At 31.6% G+C, this 19,867-nt stretch overlaps 1 protein-coding gene across 7 annotated transcripts; it reads left to right on the forward strand.

Annotated features, from left to right (window-relative positions):
* Positions 1–6,838: 6,838 nt before the first annotated feature.
* LOC7453834 (probable protein phosphatase 2C 76) lies at positions 6,839–11,926 on the forward strand. Of its 7 annotated transcripts, XR_008057378.1 has the most exons (11): positions 6,839–6,997; positions 7,490–7,804; positions 8,207–8,334; positions 8,884–8,982; positions 9,234–9,392; positions 9,534–9,620; positions 10,296–10,387; positions 10,598–10,700; positions 10,933–10,977; positions 11,140–11,214; positions 11,497–11,536. XR_008057378.1 is itself a non-coding variant. In XM_024586982.2 (9 exons), the coding sequence occupies exons 2-9, from the start codon at positions 7,548–7,550 to the stop codon at positions 11,532–11,534; spliced, it is 915 nt and encodes a 304-aa protein (XP_024442750.1). In that variant the 5' UTR covers positions 6,839–6,997; positions 7,490–7,547; the 3' UTR covers positions 11,535–11,926. The 7 variants fall into 7 exon arrangements, 5 of the variants coding, with proteins under 5 accessions (XP_024442750.1, XP_024442749.1, XP_006374123.2 ...); XR_002978237.2 differs by lacking the exon at positions 10,598–10,700; XM_024586982.2 differs by lacking the exons at positions 10,598–10,700; positions 10,933–10,977 and having other exon boundaries at positions 11,517–11,926.
* Positions 11,927–19,867: the final 7,941 nt, after the last annotated feature.

The following is a 19,867-nucleotide window of genomic DNA, read 5'->3' on the forward strand; positions in this document are numbered from 1 at the left end:
ATTGAATAAAAAAAAAGTTTAAGCATTGAAACTAGTTCAGTTTTTTTTTTAAAAAAAAAAATCATGGCAACCATGAGTTTTTTTTAACATGTGTTTGATAATGTTGTGTATTATATTTTTATAAAAATATTTTTTAATTAAAAATATATTGAAATAATATTTTTTTATTTGTTATTTTAGCATATCAAAACCATAAAAAACACCTAAAAAAATATCAATTTAATATATTTTTAGACGAGAAGCAGAGAATTTACCACAATGTTAAATTATCATTTATTGTGTTTGGTAATATGTGTTTTTATAAAAATATTTTTCAATTAAAAATATATTAAAATAATATATTTTTAAATTTTTTTATATCAATAAATAAAAAAACATAAAATATATCAATTTGATATTTTTTTTATAAAAAATAAATTAAAAACACTCTAAATATAGCTTGAAACACATAATCAAACACTCCATTATTGTCAACTTCAAAGGCACAAATTATCATGGCTGATATGAAATCAAATTTGCATTGTGTATGCTTTATGTTATTTTCAAGTCATCCAATCAATCAATAAAAAGATATTCAAAGTCACAAGAATTGAATTAAAAACTCAGTCTAGGGCAGAAAACCACAGGTATGCCTATGGCGTCTTCCTCGTTTGCCTGTGGCATGTTCATGTCAACGTGGACCAGGTCTGAGTCAGACTAGCACTAAGTTTTGATGACCAACAACGTGCATGGCTCGGATTGGACGAATTCATTGTAGCACGATTGCACTGAATTTAACAATAAATCCATTTAATCAATGGACACTGTCCTTTTTTGTGAAGATATTAATGCTAAATAAATAATAATTAAGTTACTATCATAATCATATTGCTTTCGTCCTCCTCATGATACCGTAGAATACTATTTTCCTTAAAAGATGATATTTTTTTTTTGTTATGATTGGAATAGCTGACTGATGGTCCAAAACCAAGATTTTCCATTGGATAATCCATGCCCCTTTTCAATTATAATGCTTACTTTTCATGAATTTTAATTCCTTGTTAGATTTGAAAAATATCCTAGATTGTTTTGTGGTGGCTAATAATGTAATTTGTCTTTTTATCGGATGCCGTTCCGGTTTAGGTTGAACTAGTTAGATGACCCGCGCGATGTCGCGTGTCAATTGTTTTTTGCATAAAAAATATTAAAAAAAATTAAGATTTAAAAGTGTTAAGTCTTTCTGTAAAGCTATACCTAAGAATCTTGGGTTTGGTTGCAACGCCTGACCCAAAAGTAATATTTATAATATTAATAATAACATTAAACTTGCATGACCCAAGTTTAAGTGGGTTTGGCTGCAATACCAGACTCAATAGCCTTGGATGTGGGTTTGGCTGCAATATCGTATCATAAAAGTGTGATAATTAAATAGATTAAGATAAAAAAACATAGGAAAAAAAACCAACATGAAGAAAATAACTAATAAAGAAAAAGAAAAAAAATCTGAATTAACTGGGTTAACCCTTCAAACCAGGTTAACCAGTCAAACCGGGGATCCGTGTCATGAAAGTTTGATAACTAAATAGAAAAAAAATTTAACATTAACAAACTAAAATAAACAAAAAAAATTAATTAAAAAGGAAAAAAACAAAAACAAATAAAAGACATCGGCCTTTTCACTGTGGACTGCACTCTGCAGTTCGCAGTCAAAGGCATAAAAAAGGAAAAAAAGCAAAAAGAAAAAGACTAACTGGGTTAAAAGAAAAAAAACATATAGCAAGAAAAAAACTAATGAAGAAAAAAAAATCTAAATTAACTGGGTAACTCGTCAAACCTGAGATCCGTGTCATGAAAGTCTGATAACTAAATAGAATGAATTTTAATATGAACAAATTAAATTAAAAAAAATAATTAAAAAGGGAAAAACAAAGAAGAAAAAACCTATACGGAAAAAAAACTAATGAAGAAAAAGAAAAAAAATCTAAATTAACTGAGCTAACCCGTCAAACATGAGATCCGTGTCATGAAAGTCTTATAACTAAATAGAAAAAAATTTAACATAAACAAACCAAATTAAAAGAAAAAAATTAATTAAAAAGTAAAAAAAAAAAACAAAAACAAACAAAAGGCATCAGTTTTTTCACTGTGGACTACACTGTGCAGTCTAGAGTCAAAGGCATAAAAACAACAAAAAAACAAAAAAAAAACTAACTAAATAGAAAAAAAAATTAATATTAATGAACTAAGTTAAACAAAAAAATATTAATTAAAAAGAAAAAGAAGAAAAAACCTATAAGAAGAAAAAACTAATGAAAAAAAAGAAAAAAAATCTAAATTAACTATTTTAACCTATCAAACCTGAGATCCGTGTCATGAAAGTCTGATAACTAAATAGAAAAAAATTTAATATCAACAAAATAAATTAAAAAAAATTAATTGAAAAGAAAAAAAAAAACATCAGCCTTTTCATCGTGGACTCCAATATGCAGGTCACAGTGAAAGGCATAAAAAGAAAAAAGAAAGAAAAAACTAAAGGCATCAACCTTTTTACTGTGGACTGCATACAATATTAAAAGATGAAATTATAAGAAAAAAAATAATTAAAAAAATCTGAATCAACTGGGTTAACCTGCTAAATTAGGTTAACCCATTAAACCTGAGATCATTGTTATGAAAGTGTGATAACTAAATAGAAAAAAAAAAGATTAATGAACTAAATTAAAAAAAATATTAATTAAAAAAAAAGCAAAGAAAAAAAAAGTCACAGAAAGAAAAAAACTAATGAAGAAAAAGAAAGAAAATCTGAATCAACTGGGTTAACCCGTCAAATCTGAGATTCGTGTCATAAAAGTCTGATAATTAAATAGAAAAAATTTAATATTAAGAAAGGAAATTAAAAAAATAATTAAAAAACAAAGAAACAAAGAAAAGAAAAAAAAAAACTAAAGGTATCAACTTTTTCACTGTGGACTGCACTGTGCAGTCCACAGTAAAAGGCTTTAAAATAAAAAGAAAAGGAAAAAAAAACAAAGGTATACCCACGGGTTAATTTTTTTTCTTGCATAAAAAATATAAAAAAGGCTAAGATCTAAGAGTGTTAGGTCTTTCTGCAAAGATATACCCAAAAGCTTTGACCCAAGAATAATATTTATAATATTAATAATAATATTAAACTTACATGACTCAAGTTTAAGTGAGTCTGACTGCAACACCAGAGCCAAGAGCCTTGGATGTGGGTCTGGCTGCAAGGTCGTGTCATAAAAGTGTGATAATTAAATAGATTAATAAAAAAAAAACAAAGAAAAAAACCAACATGAAGAAAAAAACTAATGAAGAAAAAGAAAAAAATATGAATTAACTAGGTTAACCCTTCAAACCAGGTTAACCCATCAAACCTGGGATTCACGTCATGAAAGTTTGATAACTAAATAGAAAAAAAAAATTAACGGGTTAACCTAGAATTAACTCGGTTAACCCGTGAAACCATATTAACCCGTCAAACCCGGGATATGTATCATGAAAATCTGATAACTAAATAAAAAGAAATTTAACATTAACAAACTAAACTAAACGAAAAAAATTAATTAAAAAGAAAAAAAACAAAAAAAACTCCAGGTTACCTTGTCAAACCAGGTTAACCTGTTAAACCCGGGATCGGTGTCATGAAAGTCTGATAGCTAAATAAATTTTTTTTAACATTAACAAAAGAAAAAAAAACAAAAAAAAGGACGGGTTAACCCGTAAAACCTGAGATATGTGTCATGAAAGTTTGATAAGTAAATAGAAAGAAATTTAACATTAACAAACTAAGGTAAATGAAAAAACATTAATTAAAAAGAAAAAAAAGCAAAAAAAAAAAAAACTCCGGGTTAAGTCGTCAAACCAGGTTAACCCGTTAAACTCAGGATCCGTGTCATGAAAGTCTGATAACTAAATAAAAAAAATTTGACATTAACAAAAGAAAAAAAACAAAAAAAATGGATGGGTTAACCCAGAATTAACCAGGTTAACCCGTGAAACTTTGAGATATGTGTCATGAAAGTCTGATAACTAAATAGAAAGAAATTTAACATTAACAAATTAAAGTAAACAAAAAAAATTAATTAAAAATAAAATAAAATTCTGGGCTAACTCGTGAAACCAAGTTAACCTGTTAAACCCGCGATCAGTGTCATGAAAAGCTGATAACTAAATAAAAAAATTTAACATTAACAAACTAAATTAAACAAAGAAATTATTAAAAAAAAACAAAGAAAGAAGCAAAAAAAAACGAAAGGCATAAAAAATAAAAAAAAAACAGCTCAAAAAAAAAAAAGAAAAAACAGCTCAAAAAAAAAAGGAAAAAAACGAAAAGATAAAAGAGACTGCTCCAGGTTAACCTGTTAAACCCGAGATCCGTGTCATGAAAGTCTGATAACTAAATAAAAAAAATTTAACATTAACAAAATAAAAAAAACAAAAAAAATGGACGGGTTAACCCAGAATTAACTGGGTTAACCCGTGAAACCAGGTTAACCCGTGAAACTTGGGATATGTGTCATGAAAGTCTGATAACTAAATAGAAAGAAATTTAACATTAACAAACTAAAGTAAACGAAAAAAATTAATTAAAAAGAAAAAAAAAGTATGGGCTAACCCGTGAAACCAAGTTAACCTGTTAAACCCGCGATCAGTGTCATGAAAAGCTGATAACTAAATAAAAAAATTTAACATTAATAAACTAAATTAAACAAAGAAAATTATTAAAAAAAAACAAAGAAAGAAGAAGAAAAAAACGAAAGGCATAAAAAACAAAAAAATGAAAAAATGAAAAAAAAAAACAGCTTAAAAAACAAAGAAAAAACAGCTCAAAAAAAATAAAAAACAAAAAGATAAAAGAGACTGCTCAGCGTTTCACTGTGGATTGCTACAGTGAAAGGCTGAGCAGTTTTAATATATTTTACAATAGAATCCTAGATAAAATTATAAATAAAATATTTTAAAATATTTTATTATTATTATTATGTAAGTCTGACAAGTAAGGTGTTAAATAACTTCCATTTCGTACTTAAAATTTTTTGTTAAATGAAAACAATCTTCATTTTATAAAACATATAATTGATAAATATATCTAAATTATTCTTATAGTTTTTCGTTAAATGAAAAGACTTGAATCATTGTCCAAATAACCCTTAAAGCGATAATATATGATGCTACTCAATATATAATTATATATTTAATTTTGATAAGATTTTTTTTATTTAATCATTGATACTAATGATATAATTTACAGATAATTATCTTCTTATTTATAAAATGCTTTTACATGTCAAGCAAGATAAATAAAAGGCTTTTATAAACAAATTACATAACTAATTCTGCTAATTTAGTATAGGTTTTTTTTTTTGGCCAAAGTGATAGATTGAAAACTTAATATATATTAAAAAATAAAATTGATTTAACTAAAGTTATAATAACATATTAAAAAATTATATTATTATATAAAAACAAATTGAGAAAAATTTCTGTTGTTTTAAGAAGTTACAAATATCGTTTTAAATAGCAAATATCATTTGATTCCCGTTAAAAAGAAGACGATCATCTTCTCTCATTTATAATGATATATTTAAACCCTTTTTTAGATATTAAATATGATTATAAACATTATCATTATTAATATCAAAACTAAAAAAAAATTGAAATTTTATTCCTCACAATTTAATAATTTGAAATCTTTTAACCTTTTGCTCATCATTATGCATGAAAGAGGGAGAGATTGCTTCTTTTTCAGTGGAGCGGTTTTCAAAGGGCAAACTTTCCGAATTTCAACAAGGCAATTGGAGCCTATGGAGCGGCAATTGTCCAAAGCAGAATGATCTTTGAGTGATTATCATGAGTAAGTACTTTACCCTCTTTAAATTTTCCATCCGATTGCATCACAAAGCCTTTGAACATAATAGTTCATGAATAGGCATTAGGTATTCAAATCTAATGAAGATTTGAAATTCCAATTTTTTAATTATCATTATTCAACAATTAATAATTAACTCTCTTAAGAAATAACTAAACTTTTAATCAGTTTAACAAAACACCCATTATGTATCGATAAAATAAATATTTATTTTTGTGTTATAATTTATTTTTTAAAATATTTTTTAAATTGATTTTCGCTTGAAAAAACATTAACTTGATTTTTTATGTGTTTTTGGATAATTTTATAAAAAATAAAAAATATAATTTTAATATATTTTCAAACACACTTTTTTAACTTAGCCCATAAATATAATTGATGTCCAAACTGATTTTTCAATTGAAAAAATAAGATATTTTTTTAAATGTATATAATGAGAGTGTAAAATCAATTATAATCAATTATTTCCCCTCTGTTCATTAAATTTAGCAATATATTAATAATCTCCATCCTTCTTCCACCTACCATGCTTATAAAAAGTTTAGACGTTGCCTGAATTCCATTATTATTAATCAAGTTAACTTCATTCAGTATAGATGTTTTAAATTCAAATCTAATTATTGATTTAAAAAAAAATGATATACTCCTAAAAAATATCGTAAAAAAATAATCTATAAAACAGAATTGTTAAGTGTGTGGCTAATCTATTTTTATACTTATTTTATGTTAAAAGCTCGATAATAAAGGATTTCCTCTAGTTAACATACTTTTATATGGATCAAGTATTGGTCTTTTTTATCAAATACTAAGCTCAAGATCAAAAAAACAAATCTCTTAGATGTACTCCGATTTATAATAGATCAAGATTTAAAAAATAACTTCTTTGACAGAAACACATGGGATAAAATGGGTTTTTATTGGTGTCAAACTGTGATTGGTACCGTAAGATACCAAAAGTGGATCTGGACACACCTTAAAAACAGCTAAGTAAGTGGATGCATAAAGTGTGCCACGTTTCGTCTTCTCTTTGTTGCCAAACTTAAAAACGGACATCATCATCTCTTCTCTGTCTCTGTCTGTATCTCCCTTTGTCTCTCCAGAGTTGCTGTTTTTAAAGACAGAAACAAGGTTCAGCATTCATTATTCATTCTGTTGATTCTAAAAGACCATTCCTTTTTGCATCTCAGATTCGGATTCTCCTCTTTTTGAACCATCCCAGATTAGTACTTGGATCCTATCCATTATGAAATAAAATAAACTCTTGTTTTTCTATTAAAAAGATTTAAAGTTTCTTTATTATTTTCATTTTTTTGGTTGTTAAGCTCTTTTATTGTTATTATTTGATATCTCAGCTCCATTAGTAATGGAGTATAATGATTTAGAGGTAAGATGTTTTTTCTGGGATTGGTTTGTGTTTATTTTGGATTAAAATCAATGAAAATTAATGCAAAGAGTCAAGATTTTGATGATTTTTCATCTTGGGTATTTTAATTCTATTTGATAATCATGTACCTCAAAAGGGTCATGTTAGAATTATTGAATATTTATTATTTGGATTTGATTTTTTAAGTTTTGAGGGTGTTTTTTGGTAGTTTTGATAATGTTATTGGACTTGTGCAGATGTTTTGTTGATCAGGAAGAGATCTGGCATTGAAGGCCAGAGTTCGGGTGTATTTAGATGTTATGCAACAGCTGCATAAGGAGTGTGATTGTACAAGCTGGAATTTTTCGCAAAACAAGGTTGCAATTAGACAACATTGGGAGGAGTTTGAATGCAAGCCGCAGCATAAATTATAAGTGGAATAGACAGGTTTTTTTAAGGAGTAGTATAACTATGATGGTTGATTCTGATTCTACTGATACAAGGGGACCTACTGTTGATCTTTTGAAGGAGAAAGAAGATGATGGTGGATTTGTTAGTGGATGGTGGAAAAGGTTGGTTCTTGGTTCTGTTATTTGTTATTGTGTCTGTTTCTGGTGAATGTTCTAGGAAATACCTGTTACAAGGATAATCTAGGCTTGTTTTGCTTTAGCTAATGCAATTATGAAAAGGATTGATTGGTTAGCTGTTAACCATTGTTAAAGAATTGACTTGCAATAGTATTATGAGACTTTGATTTTCAGTGCTTCTGCATTTGAGTGTGTCTATTTTAAGAATTTTTTCTTCTTCCCAAGAAATATTGAATTTCCACTGTAATAATTTGCTCGAATTCCTTATAATTGGAAGGTTTCCCAGAGCAATACGTCTCTTCCTTGCAAGTTTGAAATTACCATTTCTGGTATTAGCAGTCTAATGCGATTTGCCAACCTTAATTTGGCTTCTTATGTTATTGGCAGTGAAGACGGGGAATTGAGCTGTGGATATTCAAGTTTCAGGGGAAAGAGAGTTACCATGGAGGATTTCTATGATGCCAAAAGCACCACGATTGATGGGCAAAGAGTCTGCATGTTTGGAATATTTGATGGTTATATTCTCTCATTATTCTTCCGTTTATTGAAGTTGTCGAACTATTTTTGTTTTGCATGAATGCCTATGTTTGACCCAGTTAGAAAGTGCCAATACCTTGTGAATGGAAGAGTACACGCGTTGCATGAGAGTTAGGTTATCAACTATTTATGTATCTCCATGTTTCTGACAATTATTTTCATGGTAATCACCATCTGTTCAAGGGATGTCTAAACACATGGTGTTGGACATGGCTGTTGTCTTTAGTGGCTTCCACCTAGGAAATTACACTATCAGACAATAGACCAATTCTTTGTAACCTAAGCTGCCACTTGGTTTCAGTTAAGATAGGATCATTCAAGAGAAGAAAATTTGTAGGCTATATCTCTTGTTATCGTGACCACCAGTCAGGTTCCTGTTGGTCATGTATCTCACATAATTCTCAATAAACCAGTTCTCATCAGATTCAAGTTTTGGATAGTATGCTGTCACTAGTAATTGTGCTTTTTAAGACTGCAGAGTTTTTTCTTCTCTCTCCTTGTAATAGTTATATGATGTACTATTACAGGTCATGGTGGTTCTCGTGCTGCTGAGTATTTGAAGGAGCACCTGTTTGAGAATCTACTGAAGCATCCACAATTTATGGCAGACACCAAATTAGCTATAAGTACGTCCAAGTTCTCTTATGCCCATTATTATGAACTGCATAACATCAGCAAATATTCTTTTGTTGGTTCCTGGTAGCATCCTCAAGCAGGGTCCCATGTAGTTGCTTGGTTCTTTTACATCTCTGTCAAGGACAAAGCTGGGACCAATATAATGAATCCAAGTCTGTCATTTGCTGTTTATTCAGTTCGTGTTAAATGGTGTGAAATAGGTTTGTTATGGTTTTGTAAAATAACCTTGTTAAGTATGCAGGCCAATCATATCAGCAGACTGATGTAGACTTTTTGGACTCTGAAAAGGATACCTACCGTGATGATGGTTCTACTGCTTCAACAGCAGTGCTAGTTGGTGATCATCTTTATGTTGCCAATGTTGGAGATTCACGGACTGTGATTTCAAAGGGTGGAAAAGGTATTAGTGATGCTATGAGTTACATTTTTCACTCAACTGTTGGTAATTGTTTTCTAGACAAGAATTTTAATGAATTTCGTGATTATTTTCTCTTTGGGTTACTTGAATGATTTTCTTATTTTCTCTTTTTTCAATGGACAGCGATTCCTCTCTCCGAGGATCATAAACCTAACAGAAGTGATGAGCGGAAGAGAATCGAAAGTGCTGGAGGTGTTGTAATGTGGGCAGGTAAATCTGTTTACTGGCTGTGATAAATGTTTTCAAGCATTCTCATTTCATCTGATCTGCAAGTGGCAGTCAATCATCCAATGGGTTCTACGTCTTGTGTAGGAATTTTGAAATATTACTTCCTTTTAGATTGTCAAGAAAAATTGTCATTCAAAAGGATGAAAGCTTTGGGACACCAGGGAACATCTAAGTGGTTTAAATCTTACTGTGAATTGTGGTATATGTGTGATATGTCCGAAGGATTGGTGCTGGTAATCTCCACACAAGTCTTTCTCTTTGGTGCAACACTATGCACCGTTCCAAGCTTTGAGCATAGTAAGTAAAGCAGTATTTGAGATGAAAAGTCCTACCCAAAACCCTAGTTTCCTGATCTGCTGCCTCACTTTATGCTACTCATCCCAGACTGACCGTGATGCTGTTTGTCCATGGGTGGCGGAACCCACTGTTACTGAACATCTCCAACTATTGACCATCTCAGTCCACCTTTGTAACCCTAGCCATGATTTTTGCTGCCCTTAGAGGTATCAGATAAATATATACTGTAGCTAAGAGAGTTGTCAGGAAATTTGGGACGGAGGGAGCTTCATTTATTTCTTCTACCACGTGCATTAAATGTCAATAAGTTTGAGACAGTTCCTAAAAACTGAAATCATACTGCTTTGACTGTCTTGTCAGGCACTTGGAGAGTAGGAGGTGTATTGGCCATGTCCCGTGCTTTTGGTAACCGCATGTTGAAGCAATTTGTTGTTGCAGAACCTGATATCCAGGTATTCTATGAAAATATCTCTCCCATTTTCTGAATGTAGTCTTATATCATTTTGATTTCTTAGAAATGATTTTGATTATGTGATAAATTTTCTGCCTTTTGGTTTCAAGCATTTATACAAGCAAGTAACATGTTCAAGGACTGCTTCATTTTTGAGTCAGGGTATTAAGATGATTGAATTTTTTTATTTTTTCTTCTTCTTTCATCATAGGAATTATCCCGGGAGAGCAAATTACCTTCCTCAGTTGACTGTAAACTTTTAAAAAGAGTGTATTAGTGTTCGATACGAAGTTATATTTATGCTGCAACAGCAGGTGAAAACTGGGTCTATTATTGTTTCAACTTTTGATCTTGGTGGTTTTCCTTGAGCACCAGAACTGAACTGTAATATCAACGTGAGATGCCAGCTAATTAAGATTGTAATTCCACGGTGTTGTATCAAAGATGCGGGATGTAATTGTTATCTTCACTAAAACATGGAAGTGGGGTAAGGGAAAACTTTTAATGTTGTATACAGACCTAAAAAATAAAGAATTTTCCTTTCAGGGTCCTCTTTCCCTTCAGTGCTGCTGTGTGTAATGTTTCGAACAGGTTAATGAACTTCTGCTTATAAAAGCCTTCTTGGTGTCTATCAAAATAGATTTCAGTCTAGGATTTCTTCCATTTTCCTGGATCAAACTGTATGAACTTCTTCCAATTGAAGTTTATTCAAAATTACTCAGCAACTTGTTTGTATTCTTTTCGCTCGTTCAGGAGCAGAAAATAGATCAAGAATTTGAATTGCTTGTGCTCGCAAGTGATGGACTATGGGATGTGGTACCAAATGAGGTAATTATGCTAACCCTCTCTCTCTCTCTCTCTCTCACACACACACACACTGATACATAAAAGCGCGTAAGCATGAATACATGTCTTTGTTCACTTTTGATGTGAGATTATAATGGATTATGCGAGTTGACCATTTACATTTGGCCCACTGCTTAGGCTATTAGACATTTTGGTTATCATAGTAATAATTGATTGCTCTTTACAATGCATTGAATTAAACATCTGACTGGTGATATGGAATGTTTGCTTGAGGTTTCTTTTCCTTGCCTGAATCATGTGTAGGATGCTGTTTCCATTGCCAGAACAGAAGAAGAACCTGAGACAGCAGCTAGGAAATTAACCGAGGCTGCTCTTACCCGCGGCAGTGCTGATAACATAACATGCATTGTAGTGAGATTCCACCATGACAAGATCGATCCATCCAATTCCCAGCAGGATTAGACAGTGCCACGTATTCTGCATGTATAGATTCATTGATGTTGTAGGCAATCTATTATTGATATCTATGCATGCATATAGCTGAATTTGCATATGAAGGATCCAATTTGTTTATCCATTTTTTTTTAAAATAAATTTCTCCATTTGCCCACCTTGAGAACATGGACTTGTGTCCTGTTGTAGTCCAAAGTAGTTCATATTTTTGTCTATCAGCTGTTTCAATATGAAATGATCATAAACAAAAGTTGATCTTAAGCATGTTTAATTAAGCCGATTCAGCGGTCTTTTTTGTTTTTTTGCACTTTTGATACTGATTGAACAAGTAAATTATAGTTGAGAATTCAAATCTAAATCGATTTGATTCGACCAACAAAGCTCAATCACCGCATAGATTTTTCTGTTCTAAGATACAGAAATAAAGCAGGGTAATGCATAACCGAGCTAGCCTTCTCCAGCCTTGAATCAAATTCAGGTTTCAAACTTAACCTGACGCAAAATTGTCTCATCAACCGACTGAAAGTTTAAATATTGCAAGGACCTTGCCTTGAGACTCCTTCCCTGACTGCGAGTCTGAGGAATACTGATCAACTGACACGATAAAGAACCCCACATTTCATTAAAATCTTTTATGGGAAACAGAATGTCTTGGAACATAAGGGAAGAACTGGCTATTTGCCACTGGTAAAGGTACACCCGAGTCTGAAGACGACTCCACAAATGTATCAGCAGCCGATTTCCTGTTCAAAATATGGAAGAACATGAATTGTGCAACTGAAAACTAGGAAAAAAAGAGTGGTATATTTATGAGATTATGCAGAGGAGATAGTGCAGGTCGAAGCTATGCAGTGCAGTTGTCATAATGCAGCTTGTCTTGCCTGTGTTTTGCTTATCACGGGCTGCCATGTAACAGACTTTCAAGGAATTGCTCCAGAGATTAAAAAAAAAAAAAAAAAAGGGCTAAAACAAAGGTTCCTGTACGTATAGTTGTAGTCGAACTTGCCAAAAGAAAAAATTCCTATACTATTTCCGATAAATAACTTCCTATGCTACAAGAAGCAATTTCCTATTCTGTTTTGGGAATCTTGTAGCCAAACTTCCTGAACTGTTAACCTAGCAATTAAGGGAAAAAACAATTTCCTGTATAGACTACTGAATACTCAATATAAATATAGGCCATACTTTTTTCAAAACTCGTACATTGAAGTCGAGTTCTTGCTGTGAAGCTCCTGGCTAGCTGCTGGTAATTGTTTTTGACTAATCTTTTTTTCATGTTTATTAGAATCCATTAAGTTAAATCATTGTGTGATTGTTGGCCTTGCATGCAGGTCCAGTTCTTGAAGCTAGAAGGTTGATTTGAAGAAGCAAGATGAATGATTACATTACTGCAGGGTTGGTCGTAGGAGCTATCGTTTTAATCATTCTGGCTTTTTTTGCCTGGTCACTTGTTGCTGGCTGTAAGGGGAGGCAACAAGCAGAAGCAGCTTGACAGCAAGCATGGGGAACCTTCCTGCCATCATAATCATCTTTAATTAGTGCCTCCTGATGTAGTTGAAAAAGTTATTAGTTTAAGTATTCAATTTAAAAATAAAGAGCATACCTGTTCATCTATTTTGTTTTTATTTTTATTTTTGGTTAAATTAATTAGTACTATAATTTAATTTTTTTAGTGTCAGTTATTTCCAAGAACTCGCCATCTCAAGGTTCTACTAGTGATTCCTTGAAGGTTGCCCGTCCTATTAATTATTGCTAAATCACGTTTAACTTACACAAGATAAAAGAGAAGGAATTAACTATCCAAAAGTCAGTCAATCTCGACTAGTTACTGAGGAATAGGACAACGCTTCTTAATCTAAAAGAACAGGAAAAAAAAAACTCTTGAAATGATTCAACACAACCAGGTTGATTTGTCTGCTTTAAGATCCATGAACCATTCTGCTCTACTGTGAGAAATGAAATGGGCAAGGACACAACAACAGCCTCAATGAGTTTCTGGTTTCAAATTACAAACAAGATAATCAGCGAAGTTTTTCTAGTCTAAACTGCACTAATCTATTCCAACAATCTAAAGGAAATGACCTTGCCTTAAGATTCCTTTTCTGATTGCGAGCATGAGGAAAAGAAGTTGAAATAGTGATCAACTGACACAATAAATAACACCTTTCATTAAAACTCGGTGGAAAACAGAAAGTCTAAGAACATATAGGGAAGAACTGACAATTTACCATTGATACTTGGCTCTGGAGAAGATTCCAACAATTAATACAGTTCATATTTCCTATTCGAAATATGAAAAAACATGAATCGTGCAGTGAAGTTATCTTTATGAGGTCGTGCAGTGAAGGTGTTGTTTGATGTAAGTTATTTTGTGTTTTTCTCAATTTAAAGGGATTTGCAATTTAAGATTAGGGTTTTAACTTTTAAGTAAACTAGTTTGAACCCTCGATTAATTCAGTTCTGAATCTATTAATATAATTTTACGAGTATTAATATAATTAAATTAACTTTCACATAAATAGTAATTTAATTAAAAAAATAATCAAATAATTAAAACAACTTAAATGTAAAGTAAATTCAATAACTTAGAAAATGAATGATTATATTTATATAGTGATGCATATTCTGATTACATTCATGAATTGAAACTTCTGAATAATGAAATATTTTTTTGATATTATTGGTTTATGGAATTGAAACTACAAGCCGGATTACAAAGAAAATTGCAAATCTATTTGATTATCGCCTACAGAATTATTCCCTACAAACTATTGCCTATTAGTTATCGTCCTTCAATTATATATCTACTTGATAAACAGGTTTTGAAAATCCTATGAATTTGATTCAACTGCAATGCAGTTGTTGTTTTGTTGAGTTTTTGAGTTGTGTTTCTTCTTGATCATCTTGCCTCATACTTTTAAATAAAAAATTTTAAAATAAGTTTGAACAACTACCACTCACCTTATTCAAGATGACTTTTGATAATTATTATGTATTAAGTAACTACCAACTCATTTCTTATTTCAAGAATCTTGTAATTCTTTATACCTTTCTTTATACCTTTTATTCACAGTACACATTCATTCTGGATTTTATCAAGTCTGGTTTTGACATCCTGTCAATTTTAGTGTATAACATGTATCGTTACAGGTTATGCAGTGAAGGTAAATGCAGTTAATTATTAGTCAAAAACTCATACATCGAAGTCGATTTCTTGCTGTGAAGCTCCTGGCTCCTGGTAATTGACTAATCTTTTTTGCAAGTTAATTAGAATCAATTAAATTAATCTTCGCGTGGTTGTTGGCCTTGCATGCAGGTACAGTAATTGTAGTTAGAAGGTTGGTTTGAAGAAGCAAGATGAATGATTACATTACTGCAAGGTTAAGTCGTAGGAGCTATCGTTTTAATCATTCTGGCTTTCTTTATCTTGTCACTTTTTGCTGGCTGTAAGGGGAGACAGAAAGCAGAAGCAGAAGCAGCTTGACTGCAAGCATGGAGCAAAAAACTCGAATGAGAGTCAGGGGACACGTTGCAGGTGGAGATGATACGGTTAGTTGCAGAGTTATTTTTGGAGGGAAAGCAGCTAGTCCACTATTAGCTTAACTTTATTAGTAAAGTTGAGAATGACCTTTTGCAATTTATCCCAAAGAAAAATTATCTTAGACAATCCTGAGCTTGAACATGTTACCTTGAAGCATTAGATGCTTTGAATCGACATAAAGCAAAGATAATCAGCGAAGTTCTGTTATCTTGAACTGAAACTATCATGTACAATATAGAGAGAGACAGAGCTTACTTTTTCATTCGTGGATTAATTCCTAGGGACGAAGCTCAATGTCCTTTTTGTGATAGCGAACTTGAGACTTCAGATCACCTCCTTCTTCGGTGTCCAGTTTTGTGGAAAATATAGACCCGCTTCCTTTCGTGGTGTGGTGTCTATAGTTGCTTTCCTAAACTGGTTGATGATCATCAGATTCTGCAATGGCATTCGTTGGTTAATGGTAAGATGCAGAAAAAACAGGAATATTCTCTCTTATGGGATAGCGTGGGGTATATGGTTAGCTCGGAATAACCTAATCTTCAATTCAAAACAACCAAACTGGGACACGGTTTTCGACTTAATTCTTCGCAGATTGGCCATGTTATTGAAATCAAGTGTCAAGAATTTTAGTTACACAGGCAACGACCTGGATGCAAAAGTGCATATGTGTTGGTGGGAGAGATCACTGGTGATGGTTTTGAAACACTTAGAAAAGATAAAAACAATATGTTTTATTTCATCAAAAACAAGTTTAGATAAAATTGCAAACTCTCACCATCTCTTTTTCTTTTTTATTTCCCACACTCAATAACATAAACTTACAAAAAAATTAACTCGGCCCATGTACCCGTTTCAGAAGAGAAAATCTCCAATTCAAGCATATTTGACGAACCATCTTGATTTGGGATTCTCACTACTGTGTAACTACCATCATCTTGGCAAATAATTCTAGCATCCATTGCATGGCTGAAACTAGCTGGCTTCGGTGGCGTTGGCAGAATGACATGTTGTTTGGTGAGTGGATTACACACATTTTAAGTTGAGGGGTACGCATTCCTGCAACACAACACCAAACCTTTGCTTGACGCTATAATATGTAGAGAAAGCACTGAATCTTCTGTCTAGATAGGAAGAAACGAAAGCGAAAACACTGAAGAGGACAGCTCGGAGAATCCTACAGGATTGAAAGAAGTAGGAAACCGAATCACTGTATCCGGTGGTATCATTTGTTTAAGAAAATAAGGAAACAGAAGGATCCGTAGCTGATGAGACCGAGATAGTACTGAATCACTGTTGATTCGGGTGACATAATATCGAGCGAAGAAAGGATCAGAAATCAGAGAAAGCCAGCGCTTGGAGACAGTTTTGAAGAGGAAGATGGATTTCAAGGGAAGCCTGATGAGGATTTCAGTTAAAAGACTGTCTGGAATATCAGAATCATACCAGAAGAATTTGATTTCGTTTAAGAATATTGGATTTAGTTTAAGATTTGGACACAATTTCTACCCATAACAAGAAAAAAAATGGTATTAATCATGTAATATTTTTTATTTAATTTAATTTATTATGCAGAAGGTATTTATTTATTTATTGGGTTATTTGTTGGAAGAAAGGATATGTGCGGTAGGTGTTTATGGACAACAAAACAAAATAACAAAGCTAAAGAATAATAAGATATTTGAGAGAAAAGATATATTTCATTAAGTGTTTTATCAAAGATACACTTTTATTCTCTTCTTTATTGCTTCTCTCACATTCTGATTACAAGTTTATTTATAGGAATAAAGTTCTAAACATTCAAGAAATTAAATTAACAAAAGAAAAACCTAAATTAATAAGGAAAAGTATTATGTTGACTCAACTGGTCGGTCATTTCTGAACCGATCGATCTATTCATTTAATTCAACTGGTCGACTAGTTCTCGATTAATAGACTGACTCCTCTATTTTTTAGAAAAATCAAAATCTAGTTTACTTTCAACATCCCTCTTTAAACTTGATTTTTTTATAACTCCCAGCATATCTCTCATCTTGGCAAAAATATCATGTTTGAGTGGCTTAGTGAAAATGTGTGCGACTTGGTCTTGGGTCTTCATATACTTGATAGTGCTTCTACTAAGTTATGATACATACAACTAGGACATATGTGTGAGAAGGGGATAATAGAGTTAAGCAAACAATATTTGTTGTGTGATCAAAAAATAGGTAAATTAGATTTCTATGAACATTATGTTTATGGTAAATAGTGTTGATAAAATCCAGTATGACTATTCATTGTACTAAGAATATTGTGAATTATGTTCATTCTGACCTTTAAGGTCTGTCTCTGTTATGTCAAAAGATGAAGCATAATATTTTGTTGACATTTCTTGATAACTACTCTAAGAAGGTCTAAGTGTATTTTTTTTTAAGAGAAGAGTGATGTGATAATCAGCTTCAAGTAGTAAAAAGCCTTGATTAAGAAGCAGACTAGTAAAAAAAACAAGTGTTTAAGAACTAATAATGGTTTAGAGTTTTGTTCAGGAGAGTTTAATGAGTTATACAAGAGTGAAGGAATTAATAGATATTACACTATCAAGAATATAACATAACAAAATAAGGTTGTAGAACGTATGAATATGACATTCTTGAAAAGAGCTCACAAGCTAGATTGTCAAATAACTTTTGGGATGAAGCAGTTAACATGGCTTGTCATATGGTGAATAAATCTTCATTAATAGTTTTAGAGTTGAAGATTCCAAATGAGGTATGGTCTAGTTCTCCTGCTGATTACTCTAAATTAAGAGTATTTAGTGACTTACTTATACTCATGTTAAGGAAGGTAAACCTGGGTTGAGAGCAAGGAAATGTATATTCCTAGACCATACATCTAAGATGAAGGTATATTGGGTATGGTGTGTTGATTCCAAGTCACTTAAGTTTATTACTAGCAGCAATATGATATTTGATAAGTCTATTATATTTCGCAAGGAAAAGAAGTCAACTTATTTTGATGTTGAGATGGACCAGGGTACTAATAAGCAGGTGGAACTTGAGATTAGAGCTTCAGAGACAATGTATAAAGATACTTTAACTGACCATATTAAGGAAGTGGTACAGGATATAGTTGATAAAAATACTCATGAAGAAAACCATTATAGAATTGCAATAAAAAGACAAGGAAGATAGGTAAAAGCACTAGTTAAGTATGATTTGCTGATTTAGTTGATTTTGCCTTGAATGCTATAGAGAATCTTGATGATCATGTGTCTTATTCTTATAAAGGTTAATTTCTTGCAAAACATTTTCTCAGTAGATGCTTATTATGAATGAATAGATTTATTCTTTACAAGAACCAAACATATAAGCTTATTAAACCACTACAGGGCCAGAAGATTGTTGGGTGCAAATGAATTTACAAGAGGAAAGATGGAATCCTAGAGTTTAAGGATGCAAGGTTTAAAGCATGCCTAATTGTTTAGCACTTTACACAAAGAGAATGTGTTGATTTCAATGAAGTGTTCTCTCCAGTTGTGAAGTGTAGCTCCATTTGGGTGTTGCTTGCTATGGTTGCTTTGTTTGACTTAGAGCTTGAGCAATTGGATGTCAAAACAACTTTTCTACATGGTGAGCTGAAGGAGAGGATCTATATGCATCAGCTAGAAGGTTTCAATGCTTAAGGTAAAAAAAGACCACGCGTGCTTATTAAAGAAGTCATTATATGACTTGAAGCAATCACTGAGGTAGCAGTATAAAAAGGTTTGATACTTTTATACTTAGATATAATTACTTTAGGAGTGACTACGATAGTTGTGAGTATTTTAGGAATCTCTCAAATTTTTTATTTGTGTACTTGTTGTTATATGTTGATGACCTGTTGATTGCCTATAAGAACATATTTAAGATTAATATTTTTAAGAATCAGTTGAGTGGTGAGTCTGAAATGAAGGATTTAGGTATAACCAAATATATTTTAGGTATAAAAATATACAAAGATCGAAGCGCTATCAATTTAGTTAAAAGTTGTTCATTTGTTCTAGAGACAATTTTTTTGCCAGGTAATAAACCATTTCAAATAAATAAATAGTTCTTTTTTGGTTTTCCAAAGGTACATTTTAATCCTTGGCTGGTCATTTTGAATAAATTACCCACTAAAGTTTTTCTTCAGAGAAAAAGTTTGTTACAAGGAATGTTACAAGGAAGTGATTTAACATGCCCTTTTTATAATCAAAGGGATGAAACCTCTAAACATGTTTTACTTTATTGTCATTTGGCATGGCTAGGACAATAATGGATTTTTCCAGAGAATTTAGATGCATTCTTTCTATAATTAGTGGTGGAGACAAGGGGGGCTGATAGGGGCCCCGACCCCTGCAATGAAATTGTTTTTCCAACCCTTCCCTTAACAATATTTATAGTTTTAGCCCAAATAATAAAATAACTGAAATCTTGGCCCCTTTTAATTTTATTTTCTGGCTCCGCCTCTGTCTACAGTGACATGAAATGATAGGTTCTATGCAAAGAAAAATATGGTTATTATTCTTCTATGGTATTGTTTGGTCCATTTGGAATGCTCAAAATAATTTGGTTTTAAATTAGGTAGTTCTTGATTGGGATGATATCTATCATTCTCTTTCCCATAAAGTTGCAACTTGAGCAAAATATGATTGTGAATTTTTTTGCTATACTAGAACAAATTTGC

Source organism: Populus trichocarpa, chromosome 15, assembly GCF_000002775.5.
Source record: "Populus trichocarpa isolate Nisqually-1 chromosome 15, P.trichocarpa_v4.1, whole genome shotgun sequence".
In the NCBI taxonomy this organism is placed as follows: Eukaryota; Viridiplantae; Streptophyta; class Magnoliopsida; order Malpighiales; family Salicaceae; genus Populus; species Populus trichocarpa.

What these genes read in the sequence shown, in the direction of transcription:
- LOC7453834 (XM_002321409.4), top strand. Translation starts at nt 7,548, where the DNA reads ATGTTATGCAACAGCTGCATAAGGAGTGTGATTGTACAAGCTGGAATT. An exon ending in GATTTCAAAGGGTGGAAAAG is followed by an intron (nt 9,393 to 9,533) that starts GTATTAGTGATG and finishes TTCAATGGACAG; the next exon opens with CGATTCCTCTCTCCGAGGAT. An exon ending in AGGTGTTGTAATGTGGGCAG is followed by an intron (nt 9,621 to 10,295) that starts GTAAATCTGTTT and finishes CTGTCTTGTCAG; the next exon opens with GCACTTGGAGAGTAGGAGGT.